Source organism: Neltuma alba, unplaced genomic scaffold (genome assembly GCF_004799145.2).
Source record: "Neltuma alba isolate B1F8T4 unplaced genomic scaffold, ASM479914v2 tig00001763_pilon, whole genome shotgun sequence".
Classification (NCBI taxonomy): Eukaryota; Viridiplantae; Streptophyta; class Magnoliopsida; order Fabales; family Fabaceae; genus Neltuma; species Neltuma alba.
This window is the reverse complement of record NW_021632601.1, coordinates 15,904-39,633: the sequence shown is the minus strand read 5'-3', so window position 1 is coordinate 39,633 and position 23,730 is coordinate 15,904. Positions and strand designations below refer to the sequence as shown.

The 23,730-nt window shown below is 33.3% G+C and overlaps 3 protein-coding genes across 7 annotated transcripts; 2 read left to right on the top strand and 1 right to left on the bottom strand.

Moving 5' to 3' along the window:
- Positions 1-2,654: 2,654 nt before the first annotated feature.
- LOC114763174 (pentatricopeptide repeat-containing protein At1g79080, chloroplastic) lies at positions 2,655-6,212 on the bottom strand. Of its 4 annotated transcripts, none has more exons than XR_003742323.1 (2): positions 4,088-6,178; positions 2,655-3,109 (listed from the first exon to the last, which is right to left on the bottom strand). XR_003742323.1 is itself a non-coding variant. In XM_028952789.1 (2 exons), the coding sequence occupies exon 2, from the start codon at positions 5,894-5,896 to the stop codon at positions 4,193-4,195; it is 1,704 nt and encodes a 567-aa protein (XP_028808622.1). In that variant the 5' UTR covers positions 5,897-5,909; positions 6,122-6,212; the 3' UTR covers positions 3,539-4,192. The 4 variants fall into 4 exon arrangements, 1 of the variants encoding a protein (XP_028808622.1); XR_003742321.1 differs by lacking the exon at positions 2,655-3,109 and adding an exon at positions 3,472-3,902 and having other exon boundaries at positions 4,000-6,178; XR_003742322.1 differs by lacking the exon at positions 2,655-3,109 and adding an exon at positions 3,472-3,902.
- A 4,909-nt stretch (positions 6,213-11,121) lies between these two features.
- On the top strand, positions 11,122-17,298 carry LOC114763159 (ribosome-binding ATPase YchF-like). Of its 2 annotated transcripts, XM_028952779.1 has the most exons (11): positions 11,122-11,407; positions 13,900-14,088; positions 14,202-14,255; positions 14,426-14,536; positions 14,766-14,828; positions 14,933-15,187; positions 15,431-15,577; positions 15,662-15,689; positions 15,990-16,060; positions 16,431-16,490; positions 16,961-17,298. In XM_028952779.1, the coding sequence occupies exons 1-11, from the start codon at positions 11,192-11,194 to the stop codon at positions 17,027-17,029; spliced, it is 1,263 nt and encodes a 420-aa protein (XP_028808612.1). In that variant the 5' UTR covers positions 11,122-11,191; the 3' UTR covers positions 17,030-17,298. The 2 variants fall into 2 exon arrangements, with proteins under 2 accessions (XP_028808612.1, XP_028808604.1); XM_028952771.1 differs by lacking the exons at positions 11,122-11,407; positions 14,202-14,255 and having other exon boundaries at positions 13,909-14,088.
- Positions 17,299-21,305: 4,007 nt separating this feature from the next.
- On the top strand, positions 21,306-21,859 carry LOC114763213 (auxin-responsive protein SAUR78-like). The gene has a single exon (XM_028952830.1). The coding sequence runs from the start codon at positions 21,306-21,308 to the stop codon at positions 21,675-21,677; it is 372 nt and encodes a 123-aa protein (XP_028808663.1). The 3' UTR covers positions 21,678-21,859.
- Positions 21,860-23,730: the final 1,871 nt, after the last annotated feature.

The window sequence follows — 23,730 nt, the reverse complement described above, 5'->3', positions numbered from 1 at the left end:
CCCTCTAAGTTGAGAGGATGTGTTAAAATCAACTTTTATCGTCTCTCCAATCCTATTTCCAATACAAGTGAGAGCCTCCTCATCATAATACTCTAGAGATACCCTCGGTAACCGTACCCAAACTGCCACTTTATCTATTTTAGCTCTCGCCGGATTAAACTTTGGTTCCCATGGCCTCACTGTCAAATAGTGATCATATATCATCCATGGACCTCCTGTTAATGCATTGAAATAATCCTCTCGATTTGATAGTTTGACTACAAAGTAACCGTAGCCAATGTTGATCAAGTTTATTATTCCACGCTTCACCCATAGTGTCTGGAGTCTAGCTTCTAAAGCTTTGAAGTCAATGCTGTGGTCTAAGAGCTTCACAATCACCGCTTTCTTCCAAGCCTGATACAGTCTCTTCTTCATCCTACTTGAGAAATGGAATGTAGGAAAATTCCTTTGTGGATCTTCCCTTATTCGCACCAAGGGCTCTTTCTTACTAGCTTTGGAATCCGAATGCAAATCTTCAGACATACTATCGTCAGATACAGCATCCTCTTCTTCCTTTTCGTCATCCGAATGATCATCCTGATGATTGACACCTTTCAGAGTTTCTGCAAAAGTTAACCCGAACTTCTTGGATTGGACAGGAGTCTTCCCAAGTTTTGGCCATTGATTCAGATCTGAGCAATCACCCTTCTCCATTCCATGTTTAATCTTTTTTGAGCTTCGCATCATTAAATCATTTTCCTCAGTAGACGGAGGAATGAGTGTCACACTCTTCCCAGCAGGAACGAGAGCCATTTACTAGAGCAAAGCCTAATAGGCCAGAATGGCGGATTCCTATTTGCATTTAGGACCAAACGATTTTTCAAAACAAAGCTGATGACTAAGAAAATATTCACATTTGTACCAAAAAAAAAAGAAGAAAATATTCACATTGGAGCAATACAAGAAATATTAAAAGATGGAGTATTAGAAGCTCCAAATCCAACTTTTGGCTGTGTGTTTGTCATCATGTTCCCAAAACATAAACATATGTGTGTTTTTTTAATTTACTATACATAGCAACTTAATTAGAAGATAGTAATAACTTTTCTCTTAGTTATGCAAGGTTGTAGAGGATGGCTTTTAAATCCAGAGTCGATGACATGGAGCCACAAGTTTGCTATAATAAAAAAATATTTGTAAAAATAATTACTCTAAATAAAATAAATTCTCCATGTAATGGAATTGTTATTTTCTATTGTAGATTTGAAATTTTCTATTTCAGACTTATTATTTTTTATTGCAGGCTTGTAATTCCTTATTCTAGACTTGTTATTCTCTATTACAGACTTGTAATTTTCCATTTCATATTTGTAATTTGCTATTTTAAATTTATTATTTTTTATTGTAGACTTTTTATTTTTTATTTCAGACTTGTAATTTCTTATTTTAGATTTGTTATTTCTTATTACAGATTTGTAATTTCCTATTTTAAAGTTGTAACTTCTTGTTTCAGACTTGTAACTCCTTAAAAGTCCACAATAGGGGATAATAAATCTAGAATAGGAAATTACAAGTTTATAATAGGAAATTACAAATCTACAATAGGAAATAACAACTCCATTTTAGACTTGTAATTTGCTATTTCAAATTTGTTATTTTCTATTGTAAACTTGTTATTTCCTATTCCAGACTTGTAATTTCTTGTTAAAGACTTGTTATTTTCTATTACAGATCTGTAATTTTCTATTTCAAACTTGTAACTCTCTATTTTAAACTTGTAATTACCTATTTTACTAAACAACCATTTGCCCAAGGAGATATGCAACCATTTTTAATTTATTTGTTAACAATTTTACTAAATATATAATGAGAATAACTTATAAAATGAAAATGACTATTTGCATAATGATTTTTGGAACTTGTATTAAGACATTTGCATATTGTTCTACAAAACAAGTTATGGGAATAACAACTTGCATACTACTATTGTCATTTAATAGTGAAATGTGAAAATGATGACAACTCAAACTAAAACATTAAACAATCATAAATCCCAATGTCATTTCAGTCATATATAACTATCATTAATAGTTCATAACAGTGGCTACTCATCAACAAAATAAAAAATATTAAACCTATCTTAAATGCAGTAACAGTATGTATGATGTATCCACATTTCTCTATTAAAACTATCTACCGAAACTTCCTCCTTCTTTTTTGGTCTTCCATCCCTTATCAACTCCTGTAAGTTAAGTATGGCAAATAACAAGTTAAGGATATTAAATAACAACTTAACTATTCTAAATAACAAGTTGAGTTTAGTAAATGACAACTTAAATATTACATATAACAAGTATATTAAATAACAATTTAGCTATTGCAAATAACAAGTTGAATTTAGAAAATTACAACTTAAATATAATATATGACAAGTTAAGTATACCAAATTAGATCATAACAGTACTATACTCACAGGCTCACAGCACAGGAAAACAACCCCTATCAAATCGACAAGCCAGTTTTTTTTTTTGTTTGACCGGAATCGACAAGCCAGTTAACAGCAAGAATAATAAGGCTAGTAGGATAAGGAATTTATGATTAAGAAGTAGACAATTTCCAAGAAACAATAAGATCAAGCATAGCATATCAAACTGAGATGTCAAGAATCATGTCTATGAAAACACACTAGAGATTAGCGAGGGATGGGACATGGATAGTAAAAAAAAAACTGACTTGTTTGATTTCAGAGAGAAGGAAAGTGTCAGAAACATATCCAATAGATATTAGATAAGTCTGACATAGAAAAAAGTGGCAAAGAATACCCCAAATGCAAAAAGCATCTGCCATTGGTTTTGAAGATTTCAGCACGTCAACTTTAATGCTATCATCCACCATACTCAATCGAGTCACCTATCTGCTAGTGCTATTTAACCATTGTTTTACGCTTCACACAGCACCTTCAAGAACGTCCCAGAGTCAAGTAACCAATCTCATGCCCACGCCAAGGTCGAAGAAGAGGCGACGGTTGGAGATGAGGTTAAAGCGGCAAGCAACAACAGAACCAAATGAAATCTTTGTGTCCTCTCTCCTGTCCGGCGGCTTTGTCTCTTCTCTTAACTTCAAGCGCGACCTCCAAAAAAAGAACAGAAACGGAAGATGACACGGAAGACAGAAAATAAGAAGGGTTTTTTGATCTTTTAGGTTTAATTTTATAATTTTAATTTAAGACTCAGTCTCTGATGACAATGTCATCAACTCAAGTACCCATTTCACCATTTCATATATTCAATGATCTTTATTTGTCATTTTTCCTTATGATACCAAACACAAATTAATTTCTAATTTTAGTAAAATATTCAAATAATAACTATTTTTTTCATAAAATCTGTAAATAATTTGAAAATTACTTATTTTTAAAACTTAAAAGTAAACGGACAACTATCAACAAGGCCTCTTTCTTTGAGCCAGCTTTTGCACTTTTGTTTTGGTATCTGTATCTTAACGATATCATTTTTGGATTATTAAACTCAGTGCGAACAAGCTCCGTACGAGAATAAGCAAAAAGGGCAAGAAATTTAAGTAGCCAGTCCCCAAAAGAAAATTGCAGCACAGCTATTCACAGCTGAGCGGCAATCTGAAGTGAAGGGGAGCCGAGAGTTATCAAGGGAAGTGCATATATACATAGGGTCACATGCAGCATCTCAGAAAGCACTTCGGATGTTTTAAAGAGCGCAATACGAGTCACCAAGGTAAGTATTTTTAACTGATGAAGGTCTCGAAGCATATGCTCACAGGACCATGAGATCTGTAGACAAGGAAAAATGTTACGAGGAGCCATTCAATCATCATACTACGGTGTTAAGGTTTTCTTTCCGGGAAAATCTGGACAGAAAGGGACGATGAGTACATGTGCATCCTAGTTCCTGCGCACTAAGACGCCAAATTTACATGAATGTTACTTAAACCTGTAGCATGAGAGAGAATGCAGACAGCAGACATCATTGAATTCGATGCTCACACCTTTATTTAGTTATCTCTAAACACTCGAGCAAAATTTCCAAGTATTTAGGAGCAATATTTCGATGGCTGTTCAAGATCCTAATGTTACCTGTAACCACGATTACACTCAATGGTCCATCCTAATCATTCAGATCTGAAATAAGTCGTGATCCTCTTTCCTTTGTGCGGTTATCTGCCATGAGGGTGTTTCTCTTTATTCTGACAATTCCTTGAAGCGATACTGCATGTCGAGTCTTTCAACAGTACTTTGGCTCAGAACGTCTTTCAAATGCAACTCCTTCAAAAGCTTGGCAGCCATATCCATTTCTCCTTCGAAAGCAAGCCCTTCAATAAGAATGGTGTATGTTGTCTCATTAGGCATGCACCCTTTTTCTATCATCCTCTGAAACATCTCCACAGACAAGTCTGTTCTTCGAGACTTGCAGAGACCAAGTATAAGTGCATTATAGTTATCGGTATCAGGCCTGTACTCATTTTCTTCCAAAACCCTGAATATCTCAATGGCCTCATCCAACATGGCCTCTCTACACATTCCTCTAATCAGAGATGAATAAGTATAAGAGTCTGGAGTAAATCCATACTTCGTCATTTCATATAGTAGCTGAAAAGCTGGATACGTGTTCCCCTTCCTGCACAAACTTGAAATGACAGTTTGGTAGAAATCATGCATGGGGGAATTATGTTTATTACCCAAGCTTTGGATTATGAAGAATGCATCTTGTATCTTCCCCACCTCACAAAGCATCGCAATAGCATTGTATGTCCCTTCATTAGGATTACAATGCCGAAGTACCATTTGTTCCAGACACTGAACTACAAGATCCACCTTCCCTTCATTACAGAGGCGGGCAATGATCGGATTATAGCTGGCTGCAGTTGCCTTGAATCCGCTCCTTGTCATTTCATCTAAAACCTTGAAAGCATGTTCAGTTTTTCCATGGAGGGAAAGAGAAGTAATTAATATGTTATAGGTAACAACAGAGGGAGGCTGATTATTTCCATGCATCTCAGCTAAAAGCTCATTTCCCTCCTCCCACCTCCCTTCGTAGCACAAACTCCTCAGCAAAATGTTATAACTCACAACACTAGGATCAAACCCCTTTGCTGGCAATTCCCTGAAAAGCTTAATAGCTTCTTCTGTCCGTCCTTCCTTGCATAAACCTGTCAACACAACATTGTAACTCACTAAATTGGGCTTCCCGCCCTTGGCAATTATTTCATCTAGAAGTTTCCTGGCTTCATCAGATCCCCTTTCCTTATAAGCAGCTTCAAGTAAAAAAGAATAAGTGAATACATTTGGAACCAACCCCTTCTTTGTTAATCGATCTAGAAGTTGCAAGCTTTGATTTAAACTCCCATGCATGCACAGCCCTTTAACTAGAGTGTTATAGGTAACAGTATTAGTTGGGAAACCACGTTCCTCCATTCTTTCAACTAATTGCATTGCATACCCAACATTACCTCTCTTGCATAGATAATTGACCAAGTATGTGTAGGAAGCCGCATCAGGTATAATACCTGACCCTACCATCATCTCCATTACCCTGACAGATTTCCTCATTTTGTTAGCCTTGCAAAGATCATACAACAGCTGAGTTGCTTGAGTTACATCAGGCTTGTGGCCTTTGCCTACCATATGCTCTAGATGGAGGAATGCATTATTAACTCTAAGCTCCTTGCTTCTGGGGTCGTTCTTCCCAATCCTCCAATCCGGCAGAGTAAAAACAGTATCTTTAGGAGAAATAGCTATCTGGGTATATGACAAAACCCTAGGAAAACCCCTGTAGAGTGAAAGGGCATGAATGTTTGGAATCAGGGAGTGAAAGCTAGAACCATTCCTTTTCGTTTTGGATGACAGATTTGCGGCTGGAGACACGGTATTCAGCAGCGCTGCCATGGTTGAATCCTAGCTAACATCCGTATGTAAAACAAAAACTCAAGGCTTTAGGTTAGTTCGACTAGGAAAAACTACAATCGGCTTCAAGATTGCAGAAAGTACTGATTAAAAAAAACAAAACGAAAGATCGAAAGAAAAGCAGATGAAAGAGGCAAGGAAGAAATGTCGAGTGGCTCTACAGTTAGGTCAGAGAAGAGAAGAACGAAGGAGAAAAGAGAGAGATACCAGCAAGCATTTCTCAATTGCCTCGGCTCTGTGATATCGCTCTGTCCCAACCACAACTCCCTCCTTAAGTTATCCGGAACGGTTAATGCCAATGGTCAATGTTCGCGTCTCCGATTCTCCATCGTTAGCAATTTCATTCAATTGCAACTGCTTCATTAGATTTTATACTTCCTCTATTTTTTTTTATAAACAACAACTTCCATATCTTTCTTATTTCTAAATATAAATAATATTTATAAGTTGTTTTAAATTTTCGTAACAAATTTTTTATTTTTCTTCCATAAATTACTTATTTTAATATTAATATATTTATTGTCTTATTTCTCAAACCATCGTCTTTCTCTATGACATATTTTTTTTTTTCATAATTCTTTTTATTATAATAATTTTTTTATTCTCTTTCTTATATCCCCTCCATAAATAAGGGTATTTTGAAAGAAGAACTTCTAATTTTTAACTATTTATTTTCTTTAGCTAATTTTTTTATTTATATAATGGAGTTATATGTTGTTTATAATAAAGGACGGAGGGAATGTATGAAAAAGATCTTGCAATAAAAAAAAGGGGTTAAAATGAATTTAGCATCCTGAGACATTTTTCCAGATACATCTAATATTCCAAAATATTTTATGGTGCATCTAGCACTTTAAAATATTTTATGATGCATCTAGCATTTTAAAATATTTTTTAGGTGCATCTAGCACTCAGAAATTTTTTTTTACCTTAGTGTTAGATACACTAAAAAATATTTTTGAGTGCTAATGCACTAAAAATACTTTATAATACTAAACACACTTAAAAAATGTCTTAAGGTGATAAATACACCACAAAATATTTTAAAATACAGATACACTTGACAAAATATTTTAAAATACTGGATACACCTTAATCATAAGTAAATACGTAACTAACCAGGGTTATAGAGAAATTCAACCTATACTCTTTCTCACAATTTGTGCCAACTCAACATGGCATTTTGACATTTTTTTTTGGGGAAATTGCAAATAAAGACCCCCCAATATATAAAATGGCAATCAGGGACCCTAAAATTGAAAAATTGCTCACAAGGACCCGGTCCCAATTTGCAATTATGAAATCATGGTCAAATTACCAAAATACCCCTCTTTAATTTTTTTTCAACAAAAAAAACCACTGCCTTGCCGGAATCCGGCCGCCGGCGCCGGAGTTCCGGCCACCGGAGCTCCGCCACCTCGACCGCCGGCCGCCGGAGCTCCGATGCCGGCGGCCAGCCGCCGGATTCCGCCATTGCCGGCGGCCTTCCTTTATTTTTTTTTTGAAACTGTTTTTTTTTTTTAAATTGGGGGGAAGTGAGGTTGGGGGGATTTGAGTCCCCAACCTCATGCTTCCCAAAATTAGGAATGACCATTGAGCCAACAAATTTTTGCTAACATTATAATACAAAAAAAATATAAGTTAACTCATTTACTCTTGTTCCAGGTGATAACAAGAATACATTTGAAAATAACAAGTTCTGATTATAAAATGACAAGTCTGGGATTAAAATTTAACAACACGTTTTTTTTTATAACAACACACTCTGTTTCAGGTGATAACAACAATACATTTGGAAATAACAAGTTCTGATTATAAAATAACAAGTCTGGGATTAAAATTTAACAACACAGTCTGTTGCAGGTGATAACAACAATACATTTGAAAATAACAAGTTCTGATTATAAAATAACAAGTCTGGGATTAAATTTAACAACACATTTTTTTTTATAACAACACACTCTTTTTCAGGTGATAACAACAATACATTTGGAAATAACAGGTTCTGATTATAAAATAACAAGTCTGGAATTAAAATTTAACAGCACCTTTTTTTTATATAACAACACATTTTATTCCAAGTGATAATAACAATACATTTAAAAATAACAAGTTCTGATTATAAAATAAGAAATCTAAAATTAAAATTTAACAACACATTTTTTATAACAATTAATTATTTTATACTTTTAAAAAATAAATTATTTATAACTTATAAAAAGTATTTTAAATCTATTTAATTTGCTAAAAAAATAATTTTTATCTCCAATTTATAATCAAAACTTGAAGTGTAATCTATTATAGATTAAAAATACTTTTTAATTGTTCAAATTTATAAATAAAATTTAGGGAAAATGACAACACACTTTTTTAATTTTTTTTAAAAAAATTTTAATCTATATATCTATACAACTCATTATAAATCAAACTACTTCTTATAAATTATAAATAGTACAATTTATTGTAGATTAAAAATACTTTTTGATTGCTTAAATTTATAAATGAAATTTATCTCTAATTTATAATTAAAAATACTAGTTTTTTTCTTTAAATATAAAAACTATTTTTAATATTTAAAGAATGAAATAGATATATAGATTAAAAATTTTTTTAAAAAATTAAAAAAGTGTGTTGTCATTTTCCCTAAATTTTATTTATAAATTTGAACAATAAAAAAGTATTTTTAATCTATAATAGATTACACTTCAAGTTTTGATTATAAATTGGAGATAAAAATTATTTTTTTAGCAAATTAAATAGATTTAAAATACTTTTTATAAGTTATAAATAATTTATTTTTCAAAAGTATAAAATAATTAATTGTTATAAAAAAATGTGTTGTTAAATTTTAATTTTAGATTTCTTATTTTATAATCAGAACTTGTTATTTTCAAATGTATTGTTGTTATCACTTGGAATAAATGTGTTGTTATATAAAAAAAAGGTGCTGTTAAATTTTAATTCCAGACTTGTTATTTTATAATCAGAACCTGTTATTTCCAAATGTATTGTTGTTATCACCTGAAAAAGAGTGTGTTGTTATAAAAAAAATTGTGTTGTTAAATTTTAATCCCAGACTTGTTATTTTATAATCAGAACTTGTTATTTTCAAATGTATTGTTGTTATCAACTGCAACAGAGTGTGTTGTTATAAAAAAAACGTGTTGTTAAATTTTAATCCCAGATTTGTTATTTTATAATCAGAACTTGTTATTTCCAAATGTATTGTTGTTATCACCTGAAACAGAGTGTGTTTATAAAAAAAAACGTGTTGTTAAATTTTAATCCCAGACTTGTTATTTTATAATCAAAACTTGTCATTTTCAAATGTATTCTTGTTATCACCTGGAACAAGAGTAATGAGTTAACTTATTTTTTTTTTTGTATTATAATGTTAGCAAAAATTTGTTGGCTCAATGGTCATTTCTAATTTTGGGAAGCATGAGGTTGGGGGATCAAATCCTCCCAACCTCACTTCCCCCCAATTAAAAAAAAAACAGTTTCAAAAAAAAAATAAAGGAAGGCCGCCGGCAATGGCCGGAATCCGGCGGCCGGCGGCCGGCATCGGAGCTCCGGCGGCCGGCGGCCGAGGTGGCGGAGCTCCGGTGGCCGGAACTCCGGCGCCGGCGGCGATTCCGCGAGGCAGTAGTTTTTTTTGTTGAAAAAAAATTAAAGAGGGGTATTTTGGTAATTTGGCCATGATTTCATAATTGCAAATTGGGACCGGGTCCTTGTGAGCAATTTTTCAATTTCAGGGTCCCTGATTGCCATTTTATATATTGGGGGGTCTTTATTTGCAATTTCCCCTTTTTTTTTCCCTGAAATCCGAGCTCCGAAGTTTAATTTGGCAATAAACAAAATCCTTGGAAGTCTTGTGATTATAGTAGTTTGATTTTTCTTACTGCCTTTTCACATTAAGCATACTGAGCATAATAACTTTATTAGTCTAGTGATCGCAAAAATATTTTATTTTGTTAAACCAATAATTCGATTTAATTTACATCAGTTTAACAAATAGAGCATCAGTCACATCAATTATCAAAACGGATAGTCTAAGGTTGTCTCAGAAAATTGCACAAGTCTAGAGCATGTAGCCATGTGGAAGATGATTTCAAGACAAATTAACTCGGATAAGTCACTGCCTCCAAAACAAAAGAGATATATGATACTTTGCATGTTATTGTGCCAGATTACTCTTAGACATCATTTTACAACTTCCACACTCAAAGGCTCTTGCATTTTTACCGACTAGGTGAAATATTTTTTTTCAATAGAAACCTAATTTTGATCGACAAGTTTTTTTCTCAAAAGTAATGTTGGCCGAAAATTTCTTTTGAATTTAATGTTATTCCAAAAACTTAAAAACATAGCAAGTTAACCTATTAGTTGATAAAGTTAATTTTGACCATTAAAAACATGTATCCACCTCAGCATAAATAGGTCTAGATATGGTCAAAATTAACTTTGTTAATGGATTGGAACAACATTGTTAAGTTATGAAATTTTGAGGATAATATTGCTCCTAAGTGAAAAATGTTCAAAGCAATATTAGACCTTAAATATAAGGCAAAATAAATTAAAATCTTATACTTAAAATTAAATTGCATTTTCAACTAACTTTTACATTAAAAAAACAGAGGTAGCATTTATATAATTAATATATATATATATATTTATATGCACCCTCAAAGTCTCAAACTATGGTTTTATGCTTAAGGAAAAAAAAATTCACTTATGGAAGACCATGATTTTATTATTTATACTCCCAAATCATGGTTTTCAATTCAAAAGCAATTTTGCAAAAAAAAAAAAATGATGTTTTGGATGGTTTTTATTCAAAACCATAATTTTAAGAAATACCTAGTATTTAAATAGAAACTAAATCATAATTTTACGATATACGAAATAAATATATATAATTTTATTTTGATTTAAATGAAAATGCTTTTAAAAAGTAAACACCCTATAAACCTATAAACCACAGACAAACCTATGACAATATGAAATAAATATGATTATTACCAAAGATATCTAATTTTTAATTTTTATAATTAAAGATTAGGTGGCTACGATTTTTGAATTAGAAATTCACATCTCATTTTTTTTACATACATTAAATATAGAATTTTGGTCCAAAAAATTAAATATAGAATTTAGTGTGTATTTTCTGGCCAAAAAAATTGTGTGCAAAGGAAAGGGTGCAATGCAGATAAATATCTCGCGTCTTCAATCTTCACTACGGCTGCTTCCTTGGGTGCATCTCTGGTCTTGGCTGCAATGGCGAGAGCGGCTTGCAATCACTTAATCCCCAGTTTAGTGCATCCATTGAAGTTGACCCTGCACAGAAATCAACCCCTTTTTACCGGCAACTCTCACTTTACAGGCATTTTTGGTTATAGGCGGCGCTTCTCTTCATCTAAGATAAGCATGAGCCTCAGAGCCGGTATCGTTGGTCTTCCTAACGTCGGAAAATCCACTCTCTTCAACGCCGTTGTAAGCCATTCATTTCCTTTCTTCTACTCTGCCATTATGTTTTTGTGATTCAAATATTGAGAAGAAACTATAAGGACTGGATTTGTATTTTAAAATTTGAGTATGTATTGACATAATGAAGCTTTCTTTTCTAAAGTCCCATTTTTTGGCTATCACGATACAGAAGGGCCTTGGAATGCTCAGTCTAGCTCATTTGCTCAATGTTTTCGTTTTATTAGGATTGAAGTATGACTCCCTATTTACTTAGTTTACTTGGATGTTACCGTAACTCTGCCTCTGTCATTGAATGAATAAAAGAAATCATCTTTGACCATATGTTATCTCTTTTCTGCTTCAGTCTGCTGATAAGTAGAGACTGGTTTCCTAACCATACTAGGCTTGCTGATTTTTTATGAAGCAGAGGGGATCTATTGCTAATTAGTTATTCTTTGTTTCTGAAATCTCCAAATGGTCGCTAATTTTCTTGATTCAGAGGGGCAGGCTCTAACATCTGGGGTTACCCTTGACCTCTTACATTCATGTCACTAGACCAGAGGGCCATTGGCGAATGGTCCTGATTGTTATTTGACACAAAAGGTGCACTTTTATATTTGCCTTGGATAGTTCTCTGTCTATGTTTGCCTAACTCATTGAGAATCATTTTTGAAGCTTTGATACTGTTAGTTCATACTTTTAACACTGTCAAACATCAAAGCGGTTTCTCTTTCATGTTGCTTGGCGTTTATGATGTAGTGCTTACATGAGAAAGAAAAAATTATTTTGTACACACATATTTATTGACGATTGTGGTCTTAAGTTGAGGATAAGCTAGTCAAAAGTTGATATAATTAGTTCATTATATTTATGACATGGAACTGCTCTAGTCTGGAACAATATCAAGGGGGCCTGAGTTATGAAAATTGTAAAGGAGCATGGGAATATCAAGATAACATGATAAAAGTAGTGAATACGAATTTACAATAGTGGTGACTTTGTATGATACAGTCATAGTTGAAGAAGAAAGACAAAAGAGAACCAAATGGTGTAGCCATGTGCGTACGCTTTTGATAGGATCAACCTCTTTAAAAATACCTATAAGAGGCGACAGAGGCAGAAGCAAGCAAAAGGCAACAGTCCTTTCTAAGCAACCAGGGAGTTGACTTCTATTTCCTACCTTTTTGGAGAAAGTAGCACACTCTAATGTCTTTTAGGTCTGTGTACTAGGTTGTTGTATTTTGGGAGACTGTGCTGTTTACTTTTAAGTATTTTAGCCGTTGTAGCTTGAGGGGGGTAAGACGTTTTTTGCATGAGAGTATGGTGAGGAGAGAGCTGACCTCTCGAATGTCAGGATTATTGTATGAGCTGTGAGTGTGTGAACCATTTTTGTAACTTCCTATCTCCCACTTAGTAGGAGGATTGCTATTGATTAATCATATTCGAGTATTATTTCACTATCAGGAGCCCGTTCACTGTTTCATTGTCTGCTTATCATTGTTTCTACTCGGTTCCTATCAGCTTTGATCTGAGTTGGATGGAAAAGGAGACTGTTGAATAGCCTTGATGCGTGTTCCAAACTCCTAAATTTAATAGGCACCTTAATTCTTGTTCACAGTAGATGAAAGATGCAAGCATCATTCATATGATGTGACTGAAGTGATGTAGTGAAAGAGGAAGAAGATAGAAATGGAGAGAGATATAAATTACATCCTGCAACTTCCCAGCCAGCAAAGCCAAAATGAGTTCCTGTAGATGGAACTATCTTTCCATTTTCTTGGTTCAATTTTCCCACTTCTGTTACCTTGTAAAGTTCATCTATATTGACCTGTTTTCTTAAAATATTGAGACATCAACTCAACACACATGATTCTTTGATACTGGAGATGTAGTTAGACATAGTTCTTGTAGCAATTATAAGGCAAATTGCCAATGCGCTTCTTTTTTCAATTGACTGGTCCTTTTTATATCATCACAGACTTTTAGAGCACTAGATTATTATATCTTTGCAGCAGAATCCTTTGAGCAATTCATTCTCAACATCCTTGTGCATATGATCCTATGAGAGACCCAGCTTATCACTTGGTGCTTCAGTAACTGCAGATGCCCTATTAGATTGAAATGAGGTTGCTGAAGTTGGAGTTATCTGCAAAAGAGATCTAGGCTACAATTTTGGTTGTTATTTTAGGTTTATGGATAGCTCAATTTAAAAGATGCACTCTTTCTGAATGCTCAGAACAAGAATGATGCTTTATTGCATAATTTTATAGATTTCGTTCGCATACTTGTACAAGCAACTTGCTGGCAGGGATCTTGCACATCTGTATATTTTCAACTATCTGACAAAGTATAGTGACCACATTTTTAAAAAATAGAAAACATAAAAATGATACCAGTTTCTCCGGGTTCTGGTAACTTTCCTGGTTGTTTTATGGATGTTCTATGTAAATTTTTCTGTGTAGCTCTTGTTGCTATGGTAATCCATCAAATTTTGATATATTGTGATCGTATATTTCTAGGTCGAAAATGGAAAGGCTCAAGCAGCTAATTTTCCTTTTTGTACAATAGAGCCAAATGTAGGGATTGTTGCTGTTCCAGATCCTCGTCTCCATGTGCTCTCTGATCTCAGTAAGTCTCAGAGAGCGGTCCCAGCATCTATAGAATTTGTAGATATTGCAGGGCTAGTCAAAGGTGCAAGTCAAGGAGAGGTATTCTCATGATCTCTCTCCTTTGTAGTGTATGTGTCGTCAAACACTTGTTTTCATAATTGATCTGCATTTTTCCTCTACTCTGAGCCTGTTCCTAACTACAAGTGTTTCAGGGACTCGGTAATAAGTTTTTGTCCCATATTCGTGAAGTTGACTCTATACTTCAGGTATCTCTTACCATTTCCTTGGCATTGTTACATTGTTGTCATTGCTGCTACACTTGTTATTTCTTTGTATTGCTAATCATAAATGAGGTTTGGCAAATCCAGGTTTTAATGAGTATTATATTTTATTTTGTGATCTTATGTTGTTATGAATCTATTGATTATTGCATTAGGTTGTGAGGTGTTTCGAAGACAATGACATTGTTCATGTGAATGGGAAAGTTGATCCCAAGACTGATATTGATGTTATCAACTTGGAGCTTGTTTTCTCAGACTTGGATCAGGTCAGCTTATTTAATTTCACTGTACACTTTTTTAACTACCTTCCCGTTCCTTTGGGATCCACTTTAAAAATCCAAAATTATGTTAACGGCTAAATAACTTAAAAATCGTATGTACTTTGATTGTATATGGCCTTCTATATGTGTAATGACGCCTGCGTTTTATGATTTGCTATGATGAAACCAACTAGAGAACTAAAGAATGGAAATTCTGTTCTTCCATGAAATGCAGATTGACAAAAGATTGGAGAAACTAAAGAAGGGCAAGGCAAAAGATTCTCAATCTAAACTCAAGGTAACGGTTGTGAAGTGCAATTATCGCCTGTGACTTTTTGTATCCTGTTAATTGATGGGATTGAAATATATTATTAAAATATATTTAAAACTTCTTGATCTTAGGAGGAAGCAGAAAAAACTGCACTAGAAAAGATTCGGGAAGCACTCATGGATGGAAAACCTGCACGTTCTGTGACCTTAACTGATTTTGAAAGGGATGCCGTAAAGCATCTCTGCTTACTCACCATGAAGCCTGTCATATACGTGGCTAATGTTGCAGAATCTGAACTAGCTGATCCTTCAAGCAATGAGAATGTAAAGGAAGTCATGAATCTAGCGTCTGAATTGCAATCAGGAATTGTGACAATTTCAGCACAGGTATGCATTTAGAAAGGAGCATGTAACTATTACACTGTTCAGAACATGTTTCTTATGAGTCGGTCCATTTGCGTGAAATGATGCTGGGGAGTTCATCCAATGCTAATTTTTCAGTAATGCGGTGGATTGTCTGCATCTTGTAAGCCACTGAGGGAAAAGAAAAGGAAGAAAACAAATCTTGACGTTCTTGATATTGTCAATATAGACAGGCTAGTAAGATGAGGTTATTATTTGTTCTTGCAGGTTGAAGCAGAGCTTACTGAGCTACCAACTGAAGAAAGACAAGAATACTTGAAATCTCTTGGTGTTAGTGAAAGTGGTCTTGGCAATCTAATTAGGGCAACCTATAGCCTTCTGGGGTTGCGAACTTACTTTACTTCTGGTGAGAAGGTGAGAGAAAAGCAGGGAGCATGTATTTTAATATCTATCATAATTTACTTCGCAGCTGATTTTTCCCCTTTAATGTGTACTCAGGAAACAAAGGCATGGACAATACTTGCAGGTTGGTTGTTTGCATGTGAGCGTGTTAATTTGCATTATAGTAAAATGTGACTGTGCATTGGCTTCAGCCTGCCCTGAGCATCATGTTCAAATACTTGGGGATATATAAATTTGAGTAATTTTTAACATGAAGTTTGTTTCATCTGCTGATGTTTTGTTGACTGATCCTTTGTTTAGATGGCCTGGTTTACTATGTAAGATCTTAGATAGCTCATATTTGTTATAGAACATTGGTAATGATACATAGTCACTTCCGAGGATGCATTGCTGTTTTTTGATTACTAAGCCTCTGTTTTTCTAGGAATGACTGCACCTCAAGCCGCTGGAGTCATTCACTCTGACTTTGAGAAAGGCTTTATTCGAGCAGAAACAGTAAGTGACAGGATACAGTTCTGAAATTGCAATAAGTTGGAACATATAACATGGCATCGCAAGCATCATAAAAACGAGAAACCAGAGAGAGAGAGAGCCCTGGTATAGTATATGGATTCTCAAAAAAAGAGAACTAAAATCAAGGTAGTAGTAATATTCGGATATAAGATATTCAATGAAAGCTGATACTTCCATTAAAAAAAAAAAAAAAAAAAGCTGATATTGACAACTAAATCCAATTGGACCCTTTTTTCCCCCCCGCTTGCATTATACATATAGGAACTATGCGTAATTTAGGAAAAGACTTTTTTTTTTTTTTTTTTTGCATATTTATGCTAACACCTTTATTTTTTATTCAATTTTAAATTAGGTGTCTTATGAAGATTTTGTTTCAGCTGGTTCACTTGCTGTAGCTAGAGAAAAAGGACTTGTAAGTTGTTTTCTTTTTTATCTCCATCGCCCTTGGCATGCAAAGTCTACATTTTTTATCTCTTGGCTAATCCAGCTTTGTAAATACGCGTTCATCTTGGACGAGATTTCGTGGAGTAAGGGTCAAACTTGTGATGATGACATGCCCGGGGGATCTATATTGGGTTTGGGTATATCAATTTTTCTCGAATGATTACTGTAATTGAGATTTAGCATGATTCAACATCCATTACGAATTGGGTCATCCGTCATCCATATGCATTTCTGGGAAAAAGCAACACAACAAATAACTTCATCATGTTTTTTTATTATTATTATTGCTTTTAGAATGTAAACATCCTCTTTTGTTATGAAGAAGATTTGGATTGTCTTCAATTCTTCATTCTTTTGGGGGTCCTGTACAAATTTCTGAACTGGGAACTATTTTGATTTCTCCTGGAAATTTATTCCAATTTAATCTGTCGTTTGCAGCTGAGATCGGAGGGTAAAGACTACATTGTACAAGAAGGAGATGTCATGTTGTTTCGTTTCAACGTATGACAGACTGCACTTGCTGCTGTCAAGTGAGGATCAACAGAGAAGTTGATATTTCCATCCACGACAACAGATAGAGAATTTTTTCAGCCAATTGCTGATTATAGATTTGAAAGGCATTCTTTTTGTTGTATTTTTGGCAGAACTCTGAATTCTTTTTCCTGTAAGGAGTTTTTTAACCAGCAGAATACTTCTATAGTTATTCGTTTAGTCTTGTACACATAACACATGCCTAAAAGAGATATGAATATGCTGTTTATTGCATTACTTCCAAGTTAACAGGTAGGCTTTTAAATATAAATGTATGAGGATGATATCATTTTCTTTCTTATTTTATATTCGAATATTGAATTCTCAACTATCTGTAGCACTCGATATCTTTACTGTCACTGATGTGACGTGATGAATACTAGTTTGCTTCCAAGTAATTGAATGATTACTGCTATTGATCTGTCATCATTTATTAATTTGGTCTGTCTTAGCCAAAAATGTCTGAATTTTATGACTTAAAAACTAAGCTTAAATGGGGTTCTTGTTTGTTTTTTTAAAATATGCTTAACCATGATAAGCTGGTGGTGGCCCCTATCTCCTTGCTCTTACCTTAATAACAGTTTTATGAATCTACAAACCCTGAATAATCAAAGACGTCAAAGTTTTAGTTTTGTTATCTGTACGTATACGCATACATGTATGTATTTATCACACTTTCACTTAGTTTAAAGTGTGTAAAAAATTTCACCTCAACAAGAATTCAAAAAAGTGTAATTATTTTAAGAGCAAATCCGTTATTTGATTTTACAAGAAATTCACAAAATTACTGTTCAATTATAGTGGTTATTACGTAATTATTATTTAAAGCCGTATGTTTTAGAATATGATACTCATATTTCTTTACAATTTAGTAGCAAGTCCGGCGGAATATAGTATTACCTTTAATAATTAAAAGAACATAAAATTTTAAGATCTTAAACATTTGAAGTGAGAAAGTTTGATGAATTTTGTTTTCCATTGTGATAGGTTGAAGCACGAAGTTATGCTGCGACAGATGATAACAGGGTATTGACGGGTCAACAACAAAATTATTGCTAACATTTTTGCTGGTTTGGTGCGAACATTATATTCATAAGCATGGTAACAAATGTTTAATCTTGATGATTTGAAACAATATGGCCCCCGTATATTAAAGCTTTTTCCTGTAACTTATTTTTTTTATTCTCTTTCTTTAATTTTTTTTTTCTTTTCTTATTTATCTTTAAAGGCATACCTTTCACTTCAGATTAAAATATATCATATATGTGAATTTTGTATTACTTTCACAATTTTACAGAGTGAATTATTCCGTGTCACAAGGCCAATATATATATATATATATATATATATATATATATATATTCCATGTCAGTGACTTCCCCTAAACTTTGCCATCTCATATCAAATTGAATTGATTTGATTCACCTTGGGCACCAGTTAAGGGTATTTTTGTCCTTAAACTATTCTCTCGGAGCACTAAGTATCCTAAACTGTCAAGTAACACAATATCATCTCTAGAATATCAAAAGTGGTGTGAACGTAATGTTGTCCTTCTACTAAACCTTATTTTGACGGCTAGTTAACCAGAAAAATTACGGAAAATACCCTAAAAAATATAAATACCCTATAAAATGATTAATACAAATTAAGGTTCGAAATTATAAATAAATATTAAAGGACTGGTGTTACTTTTACCCATGCATGTAACAACCAAAATACCATTTTTTAAAGACTTAATAGGTACTACCTTCAGTCCTGAATATAAGAGTTGGTTGACTAATTTGAGTAGATTAAGAAAATTAGTTAAGTTAGTTATTTGAAATAAATAGGTATTATCTTTTCTAAAATATCATTGCTAATCAAGTGTATTGGTTAGAACTACTATTATTACAATGACTGTATTGGAAAAAAAAAGAATAAATATGAGAGACGAAATAGATTGAGGTTTTATATTTAGGACTAAAATAAAATTCAAACGAGTTCTTATATTAAGAACCGGAGATAGTATTAATTTTTGGGTATCTATTTGTAACTTGCTGGTGCTTTTTTTTTTTTTAAATAATTGTTCTGGTCAAGATAACTTATGTTTAAGGAGGATAAGATTGGATCCTTTTTAATACTTTTATGAGAGATGTTAAACTATGTGATAGACTAGAAAAGGCGGCGCCCTTGAAAGAATTAATATATACTGCCTCCGCTCCTAATTATAAGATCTAGTTAACTAATTTGAGGAAATTAAGGGAATAAGTTAAGTTAATTATTTGTGATAAATAAGTGTTATCTTTCTTAAAATATCATTGCTAATCAAGTATATTGGTTAGAACCACCATTGTTAGAAGGACTACCTTGGAAAAAAATACATATGAGAGACAAAATAGATTAGGATATTATATTTAGGACCAAAATAAAAATCAAACAAAATCTTATATTAAGGACCGGAGGTAGTAGTTTAAGAGCAAAAATTTCTATTTAATTAAACTTAATTTACTTTAAAATGTAGATATGGAAACAAGGAGAGTCGAATACAAGAAAACTTGAAACCACATAGTGGAGACATATATAATTCGGGAAAAAAGTTGTTAAGTAACAATTAATTATAGTAGTATCAACAACAACAACAACAACACACTTTATTAGAATTGTCGGCTTAGAGCTCAAAAGTAAACTTATCGATCTCTATTCAACAAGACCATCTTCTTAACGTTGATTCCTTACCAACTCAACTAGTTTTTCTGCTGACAAAATATATATATGCCATGATTATATATGAAGCAATCAATATATAATTCCATGATTGTATCCAGCAGCTAGCTGGCTAATTACACTGGTTTCTCTCCGTTCTTTTTTATGGATTGGAAATAAGAAAATTAAATAGACCAAGCTATAAGTTGTTTTTTTTTTTTTTTACTTTACTTGAGGCATACTTGTAAATATTTCCATATAACGAAAATAATTAAACAAGGGGGGAAAAAAGCAAACCCAAACTCACTTTATGGAAAAAAGTGGGTAACCTTAAAAGTCGGTGCAAAATCTTGATGATAAGATGAAGTTAAGAAAAAATCATGGTTGTGTCTTTGTGTGGGCAGAGGCCTAAGTCCTAAGCAATATGCGTATAGCATATATAATGTGTCACGTGTGTGTATGTGTGTGTTTAATACATAGAAGACGAAGCAGTTATACTCAAGCTTCCATTCCTGTGGGACATCCACCTCGCGCCGCCATGCATGCATCTTGCTGCAAATTGTTGAATCCCAGGAATATTTTTTAAGTACGATATTATTTTCAATTAAAACCCTTTAAGATAAAGCCGATGAAACTTATACTTCATTGTTAAGAATTCCACCTATATATGCTTTTATCAAGTAAGAACATCTATTATTATTTCTGTACAATTTGACTAATGAATAAATTGTGCTACGTACCGTGCAACTAAAGTTATATATAGCATCCAAGCATATACACAGCCTCCTTAATTAATTCATTGAAAACTGTTATAGCTCTTGCACCTTCAGTTCTTATCTTTAAGCTTATCTTTAGCTTGTAATGCCTTGTCATGCTACATATTTATCTAGAGTCTTATTGGTTTGAACTATAGTCAACCACATTAGTGATAAGAGCTAGCTAGGTTAGCCACATGGGCCTAGTTAATCCTATATAGTCATCCTCATGCGCCTATCCAAGAAAATGAGAAGAAAAGACGTTCCATCCACTCCTCTTGCATTCAAACTTGCTTCCTTTTGTTGAAGAACTAAAATATAAGTGGGACATGTGGGCACAAACTACTCCAAGTTTAAGTTTTGCAGATCGAGGAGCATGAAAGATCCATTTTTGTCATTATTAGAAGGATCTGATGTGTTTTGTCTTGTCATTTCGTTTTCCGAGCGGGAGTCAAAATAATTACAAGCCATCCAAATGGGAGATCCATCACTCACGCTTAGCTCATCGGTCATTGCTCTAGCTAGTTGTAAGGGAGCCTCATTGTCGGTTCCGCGTGCAGGCTAAACCTCAAAATGATCATAGTTTCATAGAAAAGATAACTTGTTTATGTCACTAATAATAATGTTTGGTCGGGAACAGACCCCACACTTGGCACCAAAAAACAACGACCTCACACCCACCTCCTCCATATCCGTCTCTTGAAAGCCTTCTTAGTCCTTACACTTTCTCTGAGTGTATCTTAAGCCTCCGCTTGAACCCTCTTTCTCTTCCTCTCCTAATTCCTTCCCTCGGTCATCTAAAACCCAGAACCACCATGAAGAAGATCGATCTAATACTCAGAAAGTGCAAGAGCTTGTCCAGGCAATTAGGAAGAACATCCTCGTACAGCAGCCTGAGATCCAAATCTACCAAGGAAGATGTCATGTGGAGAAGCCAAGAACAAGAAGACGAGCACAGTGTAATTATATATGTTGGGAGTACGAGGAAGAGGTACGTGATAAGCTCTAAGTATCTGAACCATCCTCTGCTGAATGCTCTGATCGATAAGTCGAAGCAAAAGGAAGATGTGTTGGTGGTGAACTGTGAGGTGGTTCTTTTTGATCATCTGCTGTGGATGCTGGAAAATGCAGATCCTAAGTTTAGTTCTGAGTCTTTGGAAGAATTGGTACAGCTCTATGTGTTCTAATTAATTAAAATTCTATATTCTTGTGTCTCTCGAGTTTTTTTTTGGTCCTTATAATCTTCTTATTCAAGTTAGCATCATCTCTAATGGTTCTACATTGCCCGGTTCCAAGTTCTAACTCATTTCTTGGGCTCCATATATGATTCTTTCATCATGCTAATGAATAAATGGCCTTTACGCAATCATATTATGTTTGTAGTGTAGATTCTGGGTTTTAGTGTAGCAGAGATCAATTGGAGTGTACAGGCCGTACAGCCATGCATAACTTTGAAACAAAACCGTTAAGACTCTGCGAGAAACCATGCTTAATGCTAGCTATTCATCCTTTATTCCCCCCCCCCCGGCCCTCTCCTTAACTCAGTAGTTCTAATTAATCTGGAAGAAGTTCCATTTCTGGTTCATCAAATGTAATCAAATCAATTTATCTAGCGCAATCGAAATAGGTATAGAGGCATGGATTGTTCATTTGATCGATGATAAGAGGAAATTATATATCTTATTACTTTTTTAGTGCTAAATATCACCATCTCTGACTTTTAATATAAGAACTAGATAACTAATTTTGAAATATTAAAAAAAATTAGTTAAGTTGGTTGTCTATCACAAATATGTGTTGATCTCTCTAAATTATCCTCTTTAGCCATGTGTATTAAATGATTGGAATTATCTCTTGGTAAGAATATTTTATAATTAATAGGGATATTTTAAAAAAAAAAAAGAATAGACAAAATGAATTGTCATTTTATATTTAAAACTAACTTCAACTCTCAACTAACTTATATATTAAATACCAGAAGTGGTATTATGATAAAGTAGTAATACATAAAATTAAACTAGTTTATTTCTTTTAAAGGGTGCCCTCATGCTTTTGATAGACATGGAAAATTCAAATTTTCAGAAGTATAAGGAGCTGTATAAGATGTTTGCATAATATATATATATATATATATATTTATATATATAGAAGTTTAATATTTGTGGATTACGTCTCTCTTAGTTCCTATGTTTTATAAATAGATATATATTTTTTGCCAAGTTTATAAATAGATCTCTAGACTAGACAGATTAAAGTCTAGCTCAAACGTAACTGAATTGAATATCTTTTTGTTTTACAGCATATTTTCATATATTTAAAAAAAAAAAAAAAACACCCTAAAGTGTAACTATATGTCTACGAAGAATACTTCTTTACATTTTTTTGAATTTCTTTTAAATGTGCCATATCCAATTATTTTGTATGGCGACATAAAATTAAGGTTGTTCTTAAAAACACCACCTAACTATATTAGAATAAAGCGACAGGTGGATCTTTAAAATGTGTTAGCAGATTTAGCAATGATGTGTCCACCAACTCAGACTCATTGCATTTTTATTAATTTATTAGCTATTATTTACGCAATATTTAAGGATTAAAAATTATGATTACACATTAGAAAGGAACTATTTGCGCGTCAGGGAGGAAGCTACCATAATTGTGATCCGACAATTTTAAGCTGGAATGTAACATCTTTATTGTAATAATGAGATCTAACAATAGGAATGTCATTCATAGATCTTAGCATATCAGATATGAATTAGTGATCCCATAAATTTATAACATGTGGTTTAGTAGCATCTTTATTTATTTTTTGAGACAGCGCGTTTAGAATAACTTATAAGTAGCTTTTCAATCGTGATTTGCGAAATATAAAGTATGTATATGAGAATAGTTTTATCTCAATTCACCTAAAACGTGCTTATAAGTGATTTTGAATACTATCCCAAACAGACCCTAAATGGGCTTCTCTTAACTTCAGAAATAAATAATATAAATTAAAATATGGGTAGACTGAGTACATTTTAGTATGCATATTTAGCGTGCAAATTGGATCAGCTAATGATTAAGCGTTATCTCATCGCTTGAGCTTATGAAATTCAAACATTATGTGACATTATAAGTATTTATTAAAAATAAAACGACTTCAACTTTAATTAATTATTAAGAATAGGTATTCCTTTACTCAATTGCCAGGTACACTTTAATAAAATCAATGCCTAGGTGGGACAACTAAAATTA